General features: G+C 38.1%; 1 protein-coding gene across 1 annotated transcript in view; it reads left to right on the top strand.

Annotated features, from left to right (window-relative positions):
• sf3b2 (splicing factor 3b, subunit 2) overlaps positions 1–9,998 on the top strand; it is a 33,096-nt gene extending 23,098 nt beyond the window's left edge. The window contains exons 18-22 of the mRNA XM_067452056.1: positions 572–714; positions 804–905; positions 2,290–2,389; positions 8,378–8,578; positions 9,770–9,998. Of these exons, the coding sequence (XP_067308157.1) occupies positions 572–714; positions 804–905; positions 2,290–2,389; positions 8,378–8,578; positions 9,770–9,841 (618 nt within the window). The 3' untranslated portion in view covers positions 9,842–9,998. The remainder of the gene's footprint in view (positions 1–571; positions 715–803; positions 906–2,289; positions 2,390–8,377; positions 8,579–9,769) is intronic.
• The last annotated feature ends 5,111 nt before the right edge of the window (positions 9,999–15,109 follow it).

Genomic DNA, 15,109 nt, shown 5'->3' with positions numbered 1-15,109 from the left:
AATAGCATAACAAATATAATAAAGTAATGTTGTAATAAATGACTAACTCTGTTAGGGATAATTACAGTTAGACAATTTTTCATAAAATGTAACCGAGGCAAAATGCACAGTCATCCGTCCTTGAGAACAGCGTTTTATGAGTTGATGAGAAGAGGAGTTAAATCATAAAAACAAAATGATAAATCAATATAAAACCCTTACTAAAAAAAAGATGAAATATTTTTTGTTTGCCTGGATGTCACGTGACCATTAACCAACATCTGAGAGTCAGAGAAAAAGGTTAAAATATTGAAATATTAACTTCAAAGCTCAGGGTGTCTTCAAGTATAAAAAGGGTTGAGCTGACGGGTTACATTTCACACCATTGACTGTTATTGACCTGATTTGAAACGATCCTGAAATAGTTTTACAGCTCAAATGATGTTAATAATTGATTTTTGCACAACACTAACAGTTATTTTCCTGCTTTATTAATGTGACGCTGCTTTGAAGCGAGTCTAGATTGACTAAAGCGCTGTGAAAATAAATGTGAGTTGACTTGATTCTGTTATTCGGCTGAAAATGTCAACAGGCCAAAGCAGAGGAGGAGGAAGTGGACCGAACCCCGTGGGGCGAGCTGGAGCCGTCAGATGAAGAGTCGTCTGAGGAGGAAGAGGAGGAGGAGAGCGACGAGGACAAACCGGACGAAACCGGCTTCTTCACACCTGCAGACAGGTGCGGCTTCCTCTCAGTGATTCGGACTCGGCCTCTGATTGGCTGCCGTGGGTTTAAGACGCCTCTGTTTGTTCTCGTTGTTTTAACAGTGGCTTGATCACACCGGGCGGCTTCTCCTCCGTTCCTGCCGGGATGGAAACGCCTGAACTCATCGAGCTCAGGAAGAAGAAGATCGAAGAGATCATGGACGGGTGAGTGTCAGTGCAAACGTGTGTGTGTGTGTGAGAGGAGCAGAGCCACATTCAAGGCCTTAAAATCAATTGCTCTTCAACTAGGGAAGCGCGGTATAGCGATACTGGGAAAATACCGGTATATATTTTATTTCAAACAGTACAATATCATGATTTTGCACATTTCGGGATATGCACCTGTTCCGACGTTCACCGCTAGGTGGCAGCGCACTACCCAAACTGACCCGAAACAACCGGCAAATGTGACAACTTAGACGAACACAAGGGTTGAATCTCGCTCAAAATGAATGAATAAAGAGAGGAGTAGAAGTGACATTTGTAATGACTTTGCTTATAAAACTGATGAAGAACCATCAAACCCAGCCAATGATCTGTCACTATCCTGACTTTAAGACTTCTTAAGAGATCGACAGGTCAGGGAATCATTCAAGCCATCTCATTTAGACATTTCTTTTCTTTTAACACTGATCAACGCACATACATAACATAAGATCGAATATCACAGACTCTCCAGCGTTCGTTTCAACCAATGACATTTAGATCTCATAATATTTGCACTCGTGCTATTGCACAAACACAGTCGTATGTGTCTAACACGAATGTAAATAATGTGAATACTCACTAAAGACAGACATTTTTTACATAATTTTGTGTATTTGACTGTTTAAGGAAACTTAATTTGTAATGTGCGAGCTCTAAGTTACAGGCTGTGTGTGTGTGTGTGTGTGTGTGTGTGTGTGTGTGTGTGTGTGTGTGTGTGTGTGTGTCGTTGGTTTGAGCTCCTATCCCATGTAAGTGTTATTACAAAATGCTATTAAATCGCTTGCATGTTCACATTTGATTTCCGTTATCCATCCCGAGACGAGTGTGAGTGTGTTGAATCGGATTATTGCGATTGCTTTAGTGTAGTGCGACGTCTTCTGAAGCCAGAAGCAGATGCTCATTTTGAGAGATTTCAAATGGCTGATTTGATGTGATAATCTTTGTTGATTAATTTCCTAATAAACATTTGTGGTAATTTCCTACTTTATTAACTCAAAACTTGCATAATTGTTCTCGTTATCAATGGCGATATCAGACCGTGTGGTATCGATTTAATATCGGTACTTCGGTATTAGATTGTAGTACATTAACAAAGCCAATGTTGTGGAATGAACCCTCCCCATCTTCCACATATTTAGTCCTGTAAAGCCTGACCTGATCAGAAAAAAAGTGATCAGTGATGCAAAACCACATTTTTAAATTTAGGATTACGTTTGCACCCAGTGTGTGACGTAACGGTTCGAGATGTGCTGTGCTGGTCCGTGAACTCTCAAGCGTCTATTTAAGCGGAGATGTTTCACACACTCGGGTCTTTAACGCGAGTGCTTGTGTGTGTTTTCAGGAACGAGACGCCTCAGCTGTTCACGGTTCTGCCGGAGAGGAGGACGGGTCCGGTCGGGGCTGCCATGATGGCTTCCACACACATCTACGACATGACTGCGGTACGTGTGTGTGTGTGTGTGTCATAAGCCATGTTTCACTCCACCTATTATAATGCCATTTTATGACATTGCATAAAATAAAAAAACACTGGATGAAAATGCCAAGAGGTGCATAAGTTCAAAACATGTATTTGCTTAGTTGAGTCTGAGAGCGCTCTGACATTTATTATTTTTTCCCCAAAGTCCATTAAAAAAAAATCCAGATGAGTTTTTTTCGCATTTAAATGTTACAAAAAGCGTGTCTAATTTTTGGAAGTAATGACTTTATACAATTTAGCAATAATTTATTAAAAGTTTAACAAAAACAACAACAATTTTTTAGGGCTCTATGAAATATTTCCCCTTCAAATTCCCCTTCAAATTTTATACATTTTATTTTATTTATTTTTTAATTTATTTAATTATTTTTGTTTATTTGTATTTCATTATTTATTTATTTGTATTTATTTATTTAGATTATGTATTATACGTTCTACAGTAAATTCCTTTTTTCCCTTTTTTTTAAATGACTTGATTAAAATCCCCCTTTTTTTCTTTCTTTTTTTATTTTTATGACTTGATTCTGCAAGTCTCAGAAACCGTAGGGCCCTAGTCTGGAAATGTTTCTCATCCAATAAGATGAGGTGCATGAACTACAATGGAAACGCGTTTACAGAATAAATCCCTCGATGCTCATGTTTGCCTCAGCACTGGATGTGATTGGATAACTGGACTAACTGCATATTATTTTTTGATAAATTCTTGGTACGTTCCTATCCACTTTTTTCCCTACGCTCCAATTTTGCACCAGTTATTGGCATAACATCCATTTGAACTGCACAAAATCTGCCAATAAACGTCATGAATAATCCATGAATGCAACAGTAATTCAAATAGCTTGTAATGTAAACCGGTGAGGTCTTTATAACAGTATAACAGACTCTTAATGCATATAAATGGCCTCACTCTGAGCCTCTTAACGTGTCTTCCTAAGATATTTAATGCTTCGTTTTCATGATCAAAGAGCTGTAGTTTTAAAATATATAATGTAATACAATGATGATTGAAAGATAATCTGCTAAATGTTCCTCAAAAGCCTGATGATCATATTTGAGACTCGCACTTGAACTAGAGACTTGTTAAATGTCCAAAATATACAAAAATCTGCCTATACGCTTGCACCAAGCACTTGTAAATACAATGAGTTGGCTTTATTCTCCTCTTAAAACATTAATGAAAGAAGACTTTCTGATGTTATAAGTATGAGCGCATTTCTTTCATCAGACCCAGATGTGTTAAATATGAATGTATAGCATAAGCTGCATGAAGGAAAAACTCCATCAAAACCGGTCCTTTATTACCTGGAGCTGATGGATATCTCAAAGCGCCGTCTGTCAGGTCATTTTGACACGCAACAGATTGCATTTCCCTGTTTGTCAGACTGAAAAGCTCTCGCGATACAGAGCATTGCATTGGTTGTTGGATTATTTTGGGAAATGTACAGATAATTTCGTCAAACTGAGATATAACTGAGTTTACATCAGTCTTTTTAAATGGAAGATCATTTGGGCTTTTGGATCTGAAGAAATAAATGTTCATAATTTTTTTCACAAACAGTTTTAAGATGGAAAATTAAGTCTTATTTCATTAATGCTTGGTGCAAATTTATTGGCAGATTTTTGTATATTTCTGACATTTTTACAAAGCTCTAGTTCAAGTGTGAGGGCTTTTGAGGAACATTTAGCAGTTTATCTGTCAATCATCATTGCATTAACTATTAAAATCACAGTAGGAAAAAGATTGACGTTACAGGACACTTTCCCGTATGCATTTGAAACTAAAATATTGTTAATTTATAACACCATGGACTCGTTGGGCATCATCTTCCCACTAATGGTCATAAACAGGCCCAGAGTCAAACCGTTTGTGTTTTCTATCGTAATAATTTTCCCTCTGTTGTTTGGCACGCTCTCAGCCAGACAGCCTCCGCCTCGTATCCCAGAGTTCTCTCTGTCTGCTGGATTTAGATAACCTTTGATAAAAGCGCTGACTTCACACGTCTCCATTAGATCTGCATCTCATCTCAGTCATCACATGCAAATGACTCCTCCATATGGGACTCGTTTGCATTTAAAATGACAGCGCGAACAGAGACGATGGTGTGTGTGTGTGTGTGTGTGTGTGTGTGTGTGTGTGTGTGTGTGTGTGTGTGTCACTGGGCGGATATGATGGCGGCGGTTGAAATGTCAGCCGTATTGCATTAATGCTACTGCGGATATATTCGTGCGGCTGTTAGCAAAAGTGAAATGAATGAGTTTGACCGCCTTTGGTTTGCTTTAAATGACCCTATTATGTCTGCACATGATTTGCCGTGTTTTATTGCATTATCACAACACAACTATTGACTTCACAGCTGCAGTTTTGAGTTATGTTTGAGTAATGAGCGAGGATGTCAGTCTTTACTTTTGGCCACTGCTGTGTTATCAATTCAACTTCACTAACACGATCACGAGAACAGCGTTTGATGACGGTTGCTCTGTTGTCCACTACAGTGGATGTATAATATCAACGTCATGTTTAGTAACATAGTTTTAGTTTAGCAAGTAAAATTCTGATTTTGAAACCCCATAACAATTTCATGAGATGTTTACAACAAACTCGTGTTGTCACAATACCGAGTTTTTGACTTCGATACGATACCAGACTAAAATACCTCGATACCGATACTAAATCGATACCGTTTTATTTTTTAACAAAAAATTCACTTGGCCAGCATGTTCCTGCGCTGGTTTTTGCCCATTCCTCCTCTTATTGCGATAATAACTACAGGCCAGTGTGAAGATCTTTAGAGATCACATTATCAGTCCTGTAACATTTCATGTTACAGGACTGATAATAATCATTCACTAACATTTCTGCTTAATACTGCTTAATCATTCACTAACATTTCACTTCTCAACAGGGTGGGGTGAGCAAAATCTTATTTTATGATACGAGTAATTTAATATTTTTTAAGATGTAATCTTATAATTATAATATAGATTTTTAATTGTATCTGTTTTTAAAAATAAGCAAAAAATGCAAATTACAAACAATATGACACAAACAGTGCTTTATTGTTCAGCTTCATTAGGTCTATTTAACAGCAGCAAGTCAAGAAAGAAATTAAATAATCAAATATAAAACTGCTTACTTAGTCTTCACTCTATAATTTAACTATACACTGATTCTTAATAAATATATTTTAGTTATTTAGCCAAGCATGTTGTGGTTTTCTATTTTCATTGTTTGCTTAACATTAATCACAGAATATTAGGTCTGTCTTAAGACCGGCACTGATCTAATTACCTCAGCTGTATACGCTCACTACGGCATCTGACTGTGTTTACCTCAATACTCGCCAGACCGTGCATTTTTACATATGTTTGACCATTCAAACCCAAATAATAATCCGCAAAAGATCTGAATGGCGATCACGTTTGTTGTCTGAAGGGCGTGTGTGCGCGCTTCAGGTCAGGGTCCGGCAGCTCGAGCACGTCCCGCGCCGCTCTTTTTCCTCTCATGCGCGCATATTTCTGTTGCTTTCTCTGTCATGTGCTGCGTGTATGTGAACAGTGGAAGCAGAGCTCACACACACGTGTCCTGACACCTGCTGTCACACATCCACGCACATTAAGAAATACAGCTCATATTAGCCCTGTCCTCCTTAAAGTACCGCTACTAATAAAAGTCCATTTCGTACCGTTTGTAATAGCAGGGTATCGCAATACTTTTCTAGTACCGGTATATCGCGCGACAAACTAATTTTAAAAAATTGTCAAAATATTGCAAAATATAATCATATTTCCTTAAGAATGTAAAATTGTATCATGCAGGAAGTGCCAGTTTAGAGACATGAAGAGGGAGTGGTCATGGTCCAGCCTCCATATCTCTGAAAATCCCTAAATGTGCTCTTTACAGGACACCCAGACTTAAAATTGTGATGCGTATAGTGTCAGAAAAAAATCACTAAAACGTATCCACTACAGTTAACAAAATGCTCTGGGTCTCAGAGGGTCATTCTTTCTTTTTGCATTAAATATTACACATACGTATGTAAATATAATGTGCATTTCATCACAGGTTAGGTCTTACATTTCATATAAGGTGGCATTAAAATGGTCTTAAGTCTAAAATTGAACTTGTTCATATCTGTGGACACCCTGCTTCAGCTGAATCTTTTCCATGTCGAACTGAATCAACATGAGCAGAATAATGCTGTCGTCTGTAGAGCCGCTTTAATGAGGAACTTAAAATGTTTCATAATTCATGAACTTGACAACATTACCTGTTATATTGCTGTCAATGTGACGTGTGTGTTCCTTGTATGGCAATACTTGTGAGGGCACAAATGTCCTCGCTTATATAGTAAAATATGAAAACAACTCACCAGGGATGGAAATTAGCACCCGCCACCAGCCAAATGCGGGTGATTTTGAGTTGTGGCGGGTAAACTCGCTTCACCTACCGGCCACCGTGGCGGGTAAATAAAAATAGCATACTGTTTCCCCTCTTTATAAACTGTGTTCAGTGCATGCGAGTGCGGCCGTATGTCCGAATATGACCAGTCGTTTTCGCCGTCATTACCCGGATGTAGTGCCAGAAGACGCGAATAAGAACTCGCGCTCGCGCTGAGAGAAGGTCCGTCACTGTCATCCGGAAGCGCGCACCCGTCTCACAGCGCGCAAATATTGAGTTATCTTTCGAGTCTTGCGCTTAAACAGACAAACTCACACAAAAAGTATGCCAACATGTTCATCTTGATGAGTATTCTAGCAGACATAGTCTGAATATGCCTTAAGTGAACTTTATACAGTCGTGAAAGATGACGCATATCCCTCTATTAGGTCTTAAAGGGGAAGTCGCCTTTACTCTGTTTAATGTCAAACAAAATGACATCACTCACTGCTCTTGATTGAATAGCTTTTGTAAGTTTAGTAAGGATTAATCTTTCATTTAAACAGTTAAATATGCAGTTATTTTACATTTGATTACTTTATTCGATTTCTTTACCTTTCTGCAGGCCAGTAGACCTGTACATTATTATTTAATACACACATGAGTGAGGTCAAGTTAAACATTTTAGTTTGAATTAAATTTTATACTGTGGGTTGTTGCAATGTGCTAAAGAAATATTTGCATAATTTGTAATTGTAACTTTACTAAAAATCAAGGCATTGCAATTGCATTAATTAATATTAAAGTTTCAAATAATGAATCACAGTCATAGCATTAGCCATAAATGCAATGGATAATTGGCTAAATTTCTTTTAGTGCTTCGGTTTCAGCCAATAATTTTTATTTTGGTGCATCCCTACTGACAATGTTCTGCTTGGTGTGTCGTCAACACGCTTCAGGAGATGCCAAAACTAGTAGTTTCATTGTTGGGACTAAAAACCTAAAACTGGAAGCCATAAAAGATCACAAATCATCCAAATGCCACATCCAGGTTAAAAAAAAAAAAAAAAAAAAGAGCACACAGAGCCCTACTCATTTAATGAAATGTATATCAGTTCATGGTTTGTGTGTGTATTAGAGTGAAAGAAAAATTTTCAGTATTTCATTGAGATTTGAGATTAAATAAACAGCTTAAGTAGTGTAGAGCTTGTAGTATTAATTTTCACGTGCAGTTACACATTGTCGGTTATAAACAAGAAAGTGGCTGGTTAAAACATTGAGTGGCTGGTAGATTTTGAAATCCACCAGCCACTGTGGCCGGTGGACAAAAAAGTTAATTTCCATCTCTGCAACTCACTAGTGAGGACATTTGACTGGTTAAACAGGCTAGTAAATCAGCCAAAACAAGTTTTTATTTAAATCTGTTGATTTGCACATTTTTCTGGGATGGGTAGGTTTAGGGATTTGGGTTGGGGGATAGAAAATATCATTAACCTGATATAAAATCAGTGGAAGTCTATGTAATGTCCTTACTAATATAGTGAAACAAACGTGTGCGTGTGTGTGTTTCAGACGGTGACGAGCCGTAAGGCAGGAGTGACGGCTCTGGGCGGAGACTCTCAGGCCGTGGAGGTGGCTTTGGCCCCTGAGGAGCTGGAGCTAGACCCCATGGCCATGACACAGAAGTACGAGGAGCATGTCCGGGAGCAGCAGGCGCAGGTGGAGAAGGAAGACTTCAGCGACATGGTGGCCGAACACGCTGCCAAACAGAAGGTGAGCCGCTCTGCAGCCAATCACACGCTCCAGCTTAACCGCAGCAAAAGAGTGTTGGGCTCGTATATCACTGCAATTATCTCCCATTACGGCAGGAAATTAAGCTTATTTTGAAGTCAGGCTCATTTTGTCCTCCAAATTCCCATGGTCCTCCTCACTAGAATCATTAAATGATCATCTATACGGAAATATAAAACAAAATGATCATCTATACGGAAATATAAAACAAAATGATCATCTATACGGCAATATATAACACATATTACTGCAATATATGACTTTGCCAGTAATATTCCTCATTTGTATGATGCTTTAGTCTAGATAAGTGTAACCGTAACATCTGCCTTGAATTAAAACATGTTAAATATTGCTTAATTTTTTATAATTTTCATTTATTATATTCACACACTGAGGCTAAATGTGTTTAATTAAACCCAAATCTCAGTCCTACATTTTGTCGTCTTTATGCCACATTTAGGATAAATGGCATCCTCTGCTAAACTATTCAATATCTCACACCGGTTACATGTAATACAGTTGGTCTAGGAGAGCCGCTTTAAATGCTTTTGATAACTTAAGATAAGATAAGTCTTATTTGTAAATGTTCAGTGGTTCTAAAATATTTCTATACGTTTTTGTGCGTTTTCTCATAATTGTGACTTTAGTATCTCAGTTCTGACGTTATATCATAGTTGACTGATTATCTCAAAAGTAATCTTTCATTTATGAGAGTCAATCATGACACCAGGTAAAGATTATGAAGTACTAAAATAACATTGATAAAGTCATGGTCATTGACAAGTCGAAAATAAGTCAAAAATATAAGATTTTTGACTTATAATTGAGAGATATTTTTAGATAATGTCAGAATTATGAAAATCATGACGTCTGAATTTTTGACTTGTCAATTATGAGTTGGTCATAATTTTTAGTACCTCACAATTTTGACTTGTTTTGTATTTCGACTGATGTTGATTATGACCAGTTGATTTTAATTTATTATAATTTTGACTTTGACACATCAAAATTTGTCAATCATGTCATAACGTCCAAATGACCATAATTTGACATTTGTCTTGAGTTATTATCTCAGAATATAGGCTTGTCTGCTCAACTAAGATGTTTTATGAGTCATCTTTGTAAATGGTTATTGTTTCTGAAATATATATTTCTCTGCTGTCTTCCTCGCAGCAAAAGAAGCGCAAGGCTCAGCCGCAGGACACGCGCTCCGGAGCCAAGAAGTACAAAGAGTTCAAGTTCTAGCCCTGCCGAGACGCATCCTTCTCTTCTTCTTTTTATTATCTGCTCATATTGTGTAGGACACGCTCGTGTGTGTGTGAGTGTGTACGTAACCTCACAGTGAGTGACGTTTTTCATTTATGCTCAATGTTTTTGTAAATAAAATGGCAGTCCATGACAAGCTGCTGTTAGTGTTTTATTTAACATTTCATCCACATTCCTATTGTCCTAAAACAAAACGTGAAATATCGGTTTAAAATGACAACATTTTTCAAATCTAACTACATTTTGGTAGTTTTCTTGAAATTATTCTTTGTGAGTTAGTCATTAACTTTGAACATCGGGAAACATTGTGGTATTTATTGTTCTGTAGGTCTGGGATCATCTCTGAATATGATTATTATAGAATATGATTATTATAGGCCAGCAGGGGGCGAGCGAAAGGCCCTTCAGGAAGTCTGACCGTCACCTGATGTCTGGGATTGGGTTTGACCTACATAAAAGTTTCACTGCCACTTGACTTGAGCTGAGAGCAAACAAACACTCTGAGACAATAACACACCTTTACCCCGCACACACACACACACCTTTCCCCCGCACACACACACCGCCTGCGTCCATGAGCAGGGTTCGGTTTGAAGGCTCGGTTCTCCTCCTGTATTTCAGGAAGGTGTGCTGTGAGGCGGAGTTTGCATTATTTCCGTTTGGAAGGCCATTAATGCCACACAAGGAAACGAAAAGAGGAAATGCTTTGAGGAAATTCGCAATTAGGACATAAAATCATAACACTAAGTCATAATCGGCATGTAAGCTAGAAATGATGAGCCAAGGCAGATAGGGCTTACAATCTCATTTCAACTTTGTCAATTATGACACTATCTTATAATGCTCTTGGTCATGATTGTCTAACGCTCGTCGTTTTAACTTTATCATAGTTTTATCAGTATGTCAATTTTGGCATTGTCATGTTTGACGTATCTCATAATTTTGAGGTTGACATGTCAAGGCATTCATGACCGTATACATTTCAACACGTCCGAATTTTGACTTGTCAGTTATAATTTATACTAAAATTAAATTGGCGTTCTTAATTTTGACATCTACTTATGTCATGACTGACCGTATCTCATTATTTTAACTTTTGTCATTTTAATTTGTTGATTTATGACCTTATCTTATTTCATTTTTTTAATCATGATTTTATCTCAATTTTGATATATGTAATAGTTGCTTTTTATTTTATAATTTGAAACTTTTGCCATTGTTTTAATTTCTCAATTTTAACTTCAAAAATGTTGTCATATTTAGACAAGTTGGTTATTACTCCAACTTTCAGCTTTTAATCATAATTATGACTTATTTTTGACATTTTAATGTCGTGGTTGACTTAAAATATTTTTGATTTAATAAGGAATTTTGAGATCATGACAGAAAGTGCATATTATGAGAAGTATAATATTTTCAACTTGTCATAATTTTTCCTCTTTGTTTAAATAAATCTTAGTTTTTGATTATTTTGATTTGATGATTTACTAAAGCATGATATTTTTTGTTTTATGTGGCAGAAATGGACTCTTCAATTCATTTAAAAAATATGAACTTGGTTTACATTTTTGTGTTTTTAAAATGTAAAGAGCATCACTGCACTTTAGCATGACTCAAATGATGATGTTTTGTTGTTGTCGTTAAGGGCAGCTTGTAATGACTCAACTAATTAGCGTTTGATTTGAATACCCACAGGCGTAGGTGCTCACCTTCCGTTTCAATTGAGCAACATCATCAGTCCTTCAGGCTGCATTCATTAAAAGATGAAGTCACAAACAGGACTAAAGCTGGAGGCTCACACACACACTCAGGAGAGGCCTGGCTGGCTGTCTCATGCATTGGTCAGCATCAGCCGGTCGTGGTTCTCTCATCACACCCACAGGGGTTAATGAGCTGATAAATATAGATGTGCTTTCATCACCAGCCTCCGCATGGGTTTCCCACTGCCTGCTTACTGGACAAATAATATCCGTTTGCCTGAAACTGTGTGACTAAACTATTTCAAATGTGAGAAAAGCTATTATACGCTCTTAAAGGAACAGTAAGCGATTTCTGAGAAACTGTTGATATTTGAAATCAACCCAAATAAAACACACCCCATACCAAATAAAACATACCCCTAACCAAATAAAACACACCCCATACCAAATAAAACACACCCCTATCCAAATAAAACACACCCCGTACCAAATAAAACACACCCCTTACCAAATAAAGCACACCCCTAACCAAATAAAACACACCCCTTACCAAATAAAACACACCCCTAACCAAATAAAACACGCCCCTAACCAAATAAAACACACCCCTAACTGAATAAAACACCTCTAACCGAATAAAACACGACCCTAACCAAATAAAACACGCCCCTTACCAAATAAAACACACCCCTAACCAAATAAAACAGACCCCTAACTGCATAAAACACCCCTAACCGAATAAAACACGACCCTAACCAAATAAAACACACCCCTAACCAAATAAAACACACCCCTAACTGAATAAAACACCCCTAACCAAATAAAACACGCCCCTTACCAAATAAAACATGCCCCTAACCAAATAAAACACGCCCTTTACCAAATAAAACATGCCCCTAACCAATTAAAACACACCCCTAACCAAATAAACACACCCCTAACCAAGTAAAACACACCCCATACCAAATAAAACACGCCCCTTACCAAATAAAACATGCCCCTAACCAATTAAAACACACCCCTAACCAAATAAACACACCCCTAACCAAATAAAACACACCCCATACCAAATAAAACACGCCCCTTACCAAATAAAACATGCCCCTAACCAATTAAAACATACCCCTAACCAAATAAAACACACCCCTAACCAAATAAAACACACCCCATACCAAATACAACACACCCCATACCAAATAAAACACGCCCCTTACCAAATAAAACACACCCCTTACCAAATAAAACACACCCCATACCAAATACAACACACCCCATACCAAATAAAACACGCCCCTTACCAAATAAAACATGCCCCTAACCAAATAAAACACACCCCTAACCAAATAAAACACACCCCATACCAAATAAAACACACCCCTAACCAAATAAAACACGCCCCTAACCAAATAAAAGACACCCCTAACTGAATAAAACACCCCTAACCAAATAAAACACGCCCCTTACCAAATAAAACATGCCCCTAACCAAATAAAACACGCCCCTAACCAAATAAAACACGCCCTTTACCAAATAAAACACACCCCTAACCAAATAAACACACCCCTAACCAAGTAAAACACACCCCATACCAAATAAAACACGCCCCTTACCAAATAAAACATGCCCCTAACCAATTAAAACATACCCCTAACCAAATAAAACACACCCCTAACCAAATAAAACACACCCCATACCAAATACAACACACCCCATACCAAATAAAACACGCCCCTTACCAAATAAAACACACCCCTTACCAAATAAAACACACCCCATACCAAATACAACACACCCCATACCAAATAAAACACGCCCCTTACCAAATAAAACATGCCCCTAACCAAATAAAACACACCCCTAACCAAATAAAACACACCCCATACCAAATAAAACACACCCCTAACCAAATAAAACACGCCCCTAACCAAATAAAAGACACCCCTAACTGAATAAAACACCCCTAACCAAATAAAACACGCCCCTTACCAAATAAAACATGCCCCTAACCAAATAAAACACGCCCCTAACCAAATAAAACACGCCCTTTACCAAATAAAACACACCCCTAACCAAATAAACACACCCCTAACCAAGTAAAACACACCCCATACCAAATAAAACACACCCCTTACCAAATAAAACATGCCCCTAACCAATTAAAACACACCCCTAACCAAATAAACACACCCCTAACCAAATAAAACACACCCCATACCAAATAAAACACGCCCCTTACCAAATAAAACATGCCCCTAACCAAATAAAACACACCCCTAACCAAATAAACACACCCCTAACCAAGTAAAACACACCCCATACCAAATAAAACACGCCCCTTACCAAATAAAACATGCCCCTAACCAATTAAAACATACCCCTAACCAAATAAAACACACCCCTAACCAAATAAAACACTCCCCTAACCAAATAAAACACACCCCTAACCAAATAAAACACACCCCTAACCAAATAAAACACACCCCATACCAAATAAAACACGCCCCTTACCAAATAAAACATGCCCCTAACCAATTAAAACACACCCCTAACCAAATAAAACACGCCCCTAACCAAATAAAACACACCCCTAACCAAATAAAACACTCCCCTAACCAAATAAAACACACCCCTAACCAAATAAAACACACCCCTTACCAAATAAAACACACCCCTAACCAAATAAAACACACCCCTTACCAAATAAAACACACCCCTAACCAAATAAAACACACCCCTAACCAAATAAAACACACCCCTTACCAAATAAAACACACCCCTAACCAAATAAAACACACCCCATACCAAATAAAACACGCCCCTTACCAAATAAAACATGCCCCTAACCAAATAAAACACACCCCTAACCAAATAAAACACGCCCCTAACCAAATAAAACACACCCCTAACCAAATAAAACACACCCCATACCAAATAAAACACACCCCTAACCAAATAAAACACACCCCTAACCAAATAAACACACCCCTAACCAAATAAAACGCGCCCCATACTAAATAAAACACACCCCTCCCTTTCAATGCGCTGCCCCTGGAGTACACATAATGCGAGAGTGGATGTCGTGAATAATGCTTCGTGAAAAATAAAACAAAAATGGTGAAAGAACGGCAAGGAAGAACAAAAAATGAACATACAGTACACGAGTTAGTCGCCAGCGGCTCCAGACAAACGGCTCCGCTGCCGTTCCTTCAGCTAATGTTACAGCAGCAGCAGCATATCTTGTCTCTCTCAGAACCTGTCGGTCTGTTTTCAGGCCTTCCACTTCTGTCTCTCCAGCGCTGGAAAGCTTCTCTAATATCAACACGGGTCCTAAAGCTCTTTCCTGATCGTAACCATTCTTTCCCAGTGATATTCCTCTGAGCTTTTCTCTTTTCTCTCTTTCTACAGTCTTTCTTCAAATCTCCCTCTTGCCCCTCCCCCATCAAGAGTGACCACACCCCCTACTGCTGATTGGCTCAATCTCCCCTATCATGAGTGGACACACCCCCTACTGCTGATTGGCTCTCTCTCTTCTCTCCTCCCCTATAAT

The sequence above is a fragment of the Pseudorasbora parva genome, chromosome 1, assembly GCF_024679245.1.
Source record: "Pseudorasbora parva isolate DD20220531a chromosome 1, ASM2467924v1, whole genome shotgun sequence".
Taxonomy (NCBI): domain Eukaryota; kingdom Metazoa; phylum Chordata; class Actinopteri; order Cypriniformes; family Gobionidae; genus Pseudorasbora; species Pseudorasbora parva.
Note: the sequence above shows the minus strand (reverse complement) of the source record. Positions and strands in the feature narration are given on the sequence as shown.